This window comes from Macadamia integrifolia, unplaced genomic scaffold (assembly GCF_013358625.1).
Source record: "Macadamia integrifolia cultivar HAES 741 unplaced genomic scaffold, SCU_Mint_v3 scaffold2193, whole genome shotgun sequence".
NCBI lineage: Eukaryota > Viridiplantae > Streptophyta > Magnoliopsida > Proteales > Proteaceae > Macadamia > Macadamia integrifolia.
Genome location: NW_024868562.1, coordinates 7,839 through 13,031, shown reverse-complemented (window position 1 = coordinate 13,031; position 5,193 = coordinate 7,839). Strand labels below are relative to the sequence as shown.

The window sequence follows — 5,193 nt, the reverse complement described above, 5'->3', positions numbered from 1 at the left end:
ACTAGATTCTGAGAGATGCTTGAAGCTTAATATGGAGGTTCCAAGAAGGAAGATTAAAGGGGTGCGAGAAATTTTCTGGCTGCCTCCAATGGATGGTTGGTGGAAGTTAAATTGTGATGGCTCGTCCTTGGGTAATCTAGGGAATGCAGGAGCAGGTGGCTTTATAAGGGACAGCACGTGCCAGATTGTATCGATTTATAGCTCCTATTTAGGAATAGCTTCAAATTTCCATGCTGAATTTCAAGCGTTAATTGAAGGAATTGAGAGAGCAAGAGAGATGAATTGTGCATCTCTGTGGATCGAATATGATTCGGGTGCTGTGGTGCTCATGGTTCAAAGGGGCTTAGTCCCGTGGTTTGTTTGGCAAAGGTGGTCTTCCCTTATGTCTTATCTCAGTGGTATAAGATGGAAAATCACTCATTGCTATTGGGAGGCAAACCCTATAGCAGATTTCCTGGCGCAGATGGCTGCTAAGAAGGAAGCATCTACATCAGTAGTGGCATGGCCTCCTGAGGTTCTTGAGTTCATGGCTGAGGATGCGATGGCAGATCACGTTTCAGATTTTATTAGTGTTCAATTTATGTTTTTGGCCTAGCACCTATCTTTTTGCTGATGGCAATGCCGTAGGTGGAGGTGGGTCCTAGGTGGTGTGCTTTTTGTTTGTTTTTCTTTGGATCTTCTTTTTATGGATCCTCTTTGTACAATTTTTAATTTTTCCCTTTTCGTCTCTTAATATACATGACCCTTTAGCGAAAAAAATAGTCTGTCTTGTAATGTATTTTTTGCTAATTAATATTTTTTTTTGGGGGGGGGGGGGAGAAAAGGGGGAATATAGTGATGGCAATGGAAGAAGTGGCAAGAAGTATGAACAACCCACCTTCTGATTGGTATGGATATCCATGCTTGACTTCAGAAAACTCATGGACTGGGGTCACATGTCATACTAATGGAAAATTAGCCCGGGTCATCAAGCTGTGAGTTATCTATGCATTCTAAAATCCGATTCTTCTCTATTAATTTTCTCGATTCAGAATATAGTCAAAGTCAAAAATCTGTTCTCGTTATAGATTTATTATTGGTGTCTTGATTCGTGAAATCTTGAGAATGGTGGAAGAGAGGCGCTCTGAAGATGGTGATATGGATAATGGTGATCGTGAGACTTTGGATTGAGGACCCCCTCCTCAGGGGCCGGAGGTGAATGCACCTCCTCTTTCTTATGCAAGGGCGGTAGGTCTCGCCTCATGGCCTGCAATTAATTCACTCCCAGAGTCGATTCAAGTAGGAAACATTACAAGGATCATCATACCACAGAATGATTATGAAGCAAAGAGACAGAATTTCAGGTTTGCTCTCATAGGCCGTGTAAATTTTCGTCTTCTATCTTTGGATGATTTACGTCAAGAGGCAAGAGATAACTGGAGATTGACTCAAGGGGTTGTGATGCACCCTCTGGGAAAAGGCTATGTCATTTTTCAATTTCGATGTGAGGGCGATAAGGCGGCTATTTGGAGAAGAACCCCTTTGCGTGTGTGTGGACAGTTAATTCGGCTTCAACACTGGAGACCGGATTTTAACATCCATGAGAAAAATTCCTTCACAAAACTCGTGTGGGTTCGTTTCCCAGACCTTCCCTTGGAATATTGGCATGATAATGTCCTTCTTTCTATTGCGAAGGCGGTAGGACGTCCAGTTACCCTGGATAATCATACTAGACAAGGAATTTTGGGATATTTTGCCCGAGTGCTGGTTGAAGTTGATAGCTCGGAAGCTGCTACTCGTGTTGAGGAGGTTCAGGTAGAGAGATTCAAACCAAGTACTACTAAGATTTTTGGCTTTTGTCAGCGAGTAATATATGAAGATAATTGTGCAAAGTGTGGTTTCTGTAAGCGGATGGGTCATCAAGTAAACAATTTTCGACTAAAAAAGATGGAGGATGAGAAGCAGAGTGCTCGTGAGAATGTAAGGGTACCAGGTGCGGTATACGAGGAAGACGGAGTTGACTCAAACAGGGGTGACTCGCTGGGTATCTCTAGATCTTCTTTGGAAAGAAAATTTTCAAATCTGCCACTCCCAAATCAGATTTTGGAAAATAAAGGGGACTTACCTATTGAAGAGGGAAACGGATCTGCTGGACAATCACAAAATAATATCTCTTCTCAACTTCCAAATATAGAAGAAGGTGAGATTCAAATTAATTTGAATTCGGCTAATACAAATCTCCCTATTTCGGAAAATGTGGGATTAGCGCAGGAGAGAGTTGAGTCAAATAAGGACTCTAGTGATGATGTGGAGGGGTTTGATTCGGTTTCTGAATCAAAATTAGAATCTGATTCAGACCAGAATTCTGGTTCAAAAGAGAGTGGACCGTATCAGGTTCGATCTTCCCCAGTCTATGATACGGTGGATATTTCTCAGCAGGAAGTTCCTTTGGCGAGAGTGTTGCAGGGTCCTGTGAGAATATCATCACGCACAAAGAGAACGGGACTGATTTAGGGATCCAGTCGGTGTGGCCTGACGAGCAGTGGTGGACAGATTTCTTCCTCTTGGCATGGTCCGGCCCCTACCTCTACAATTAGTAGAAGGGAGATTGCTGTGATGGGAGTTCAGGCAGTAGATAGAGTTGTTTTGATGGGTGAGCATGGTAAAACAGTGGGAGAAAAAAAGGGGAAGAAGAAAAAAGGAGGAGGTCAGACATATATATCTGACAAGGTCGCGAACCCAACAAGTTAATCATGCGTGTTCTTTTCTGGAATATTTGTGGTGTGAAGAAGGAGGCTGGTAAGAGATTTTTACAATCTCTTATTACAGAGACTTCTCCAGATATTCTGTGTTTGGCTGAACCAATGGTTCAGGTGAGTAAATTCCCTGTTTTATTTTTTAATAAATTGGGATATTCGGCAGAGTTTATCCATAATATCCGCCATGAAAGGTTGTCTAACCTGTGGATAATTTGGAACCATGGTCTGAGTCAGCCTTCCGTTGTCTCAATGTCGGATCAACAGCTCTCTATTGAGGTGGACTGGCAAGGGAAAAAAATGCTTTTGTCCTTTATTCATGCTAGTTGCTTTAAAATTGAGCGTAGAGATTTGTGGTCGGAATTGGCGGCTATTTCAGCAGCTTCTCTCCTGCTTGTTGTTGGTGATTTTAATGCGACACTGTTGTCTAATGAGAAAAAAGGTCCGGGGAAATTTAATGTTGGATCGGCGGCAGAGTTCCAAGCAATGGTGGATTCTTGTATGCACATTTCTACCCCTTCACAGGGTAAAAAGTATACTTGGTCAAATAATCGTACAAGGGGTAATGTCATGGCTGTTCTGGATAGAAGCTTTCATAATGAGTTATGGATTGATGAATTCAAAAATATTTCTCAGAGAGTTATAAGCTGCACTGGATCTGATCACACTCCCATCTTGATCCATTCAAACGTGATCCAAAAGCCTAGCAACATTCCGTTTCGATTTCATAATTTTTGGATGGAAGATGATAGCTTTCATTCGGTGGTGAAGCAAGCCTGGTCTCAACATGTGGGTGGCTGCCCCATTTATATCTTGGCGCAAAAATTGAAGGTGGTGAAAGGGGTGCTAAAAGCTTGGGCAAAAGAAAGATTTCCTAATCTAAATGAGGAAGTGAAAAAAGCTACTTCAGGGCTAAAAAGAGTGCAGGATATTATTGAGATTTCAGGAATGTCGGATGCTCTCTTTAACGAAGAAGCTGATGCAAAAACAGCCCTTTTAAATGCTAGTAAGATGCAAGAAAAACTGTGGTTTGAGAAGGCTAAATTACGATGGTTGAAAGAAGGTGATCGGAACACAAAATTTTTGCATCTTTCAGTGAAGATTAAAAGATCAAGAAATCAGATTAGTATGTTACATCGTGAAGATGGTTCTTGGATTTCTGATCAATTACATTTGGCCAACTATATTGTGGATTTTTACAAGAGTTCTCACTCTGAAATTCCTGTAGAACCACACTATGAGCTACTTGACCAAATTCCGACAATCATTTCTAATGAAGACAATGCTTTCTTGGGTGTTGTTCCCTTAAGGGAAGAAATAAAGATGGCAATATGGGATCTGGATGCGAACAGCTCTCCGAGCCCTGACGGCTTTCTAGGTCAGTTTTTCTGAAGTTGTTGGGATATTGTGGAAAATGATTTCTGTAGGGCTGTTTTCTCTTTCTTTTTAGTAGGAAAAATTCCTAAGGGGGTAAATAATTGTTTCCTAACCCTTATCCCTAAAGCTGATGGTGCTTCTTGTTTGGATAAGTTCCATCCCGTATGTATGGGAAACTTTTTCTGCAAAGTTTTATCCAAAATTGCTGCTTCCAGGTTATCTCTCTTTCTCCCAAGATTAATCTCAGAAGAACAAGGTGCATTCTAGAGGGGTAAAATTATATCAGCAAATATAAGCCTTGCTTCAGAGTTGGAAAACCTGATGCACTCATCCGTTCGAGGTGGAGGTATGGGTCTAAAGCTAGATGTGCAGAAAGCCTACGATTCTCTGTCTTGAGAATTCCTCTTTGCAACCTTGAAGAATTTTAGTTTCTCTCCTAATTGGATCAACAAAATACACCAGATGTTGCTCTCAACAAGGATTTCAATTTTGCTAAATGGAGGTCTAGTGGGTTTCTTTGGTGTGGAGCGTGGTCTCAGGCAAGGAGACCCTATTTCCCCAATCCTTTTTATTCTGGCAGAGGAAGTTCTTTGTAGGGGCTGAAGAACTTGATTCTGGAAAGGAAGATGAAAGCTCTCCCAGGCCCTAGAGGATCAATTACCTCTTCCCATTTACTTTTCGCAGATGATATTTTCATCTTTATGAATGGCTCAGCTAGGTATGTGAAGCATCTTCATGAGTTTTTATCCAAGTATCAGTCCTTTTCAGGGCAGAAAATAAACTTGGAAAAAAGTAAAATGTTTTTTGGGAAGATTGCCCCTCATAGAAGTCATTTTATTAGTGATTTCCTGGGCATTCCCGCGGCTGATCTCCCTACAAAATATTTGGGGGTGGAGATTTTTAAAGGCAGAGTGAAGAATAGTCATTTGCTTCCTCTTCTGGATAAGATAAAGGGTCGGTTGGCAGGGTGGAAGGGCAAAATTCTCTCTAAGGCTGGGAGAATTGAATTGGTTAAGTCAGTTATTTCTGGTATTCCCATACACAACTTCTCTGTGTACTGGTGGCCGGATGAAACTATTAA

General features: G+C 41.4%; 1 protein-coding gene across 1 annotated transcript; it reads left to right on the top strand.

The window, feature by feature from the left end:
* The first annotated feature begins 2,732 nt into the window (after positions 1–2,732).
* Positions 2,733–4,127, top strand: LOC122066016. The gene has a single exon (XM_042629838.1). The coding sequence runs from the start codon at positions 2,733–2,735 to the stop codon at positions 4,125–4,127; it is 1,395 nt and encodes a 464-aa protein (XP_042485772.1).
* Positions 4,128–5,193: the final 1,066 nt, after the last annotated feature.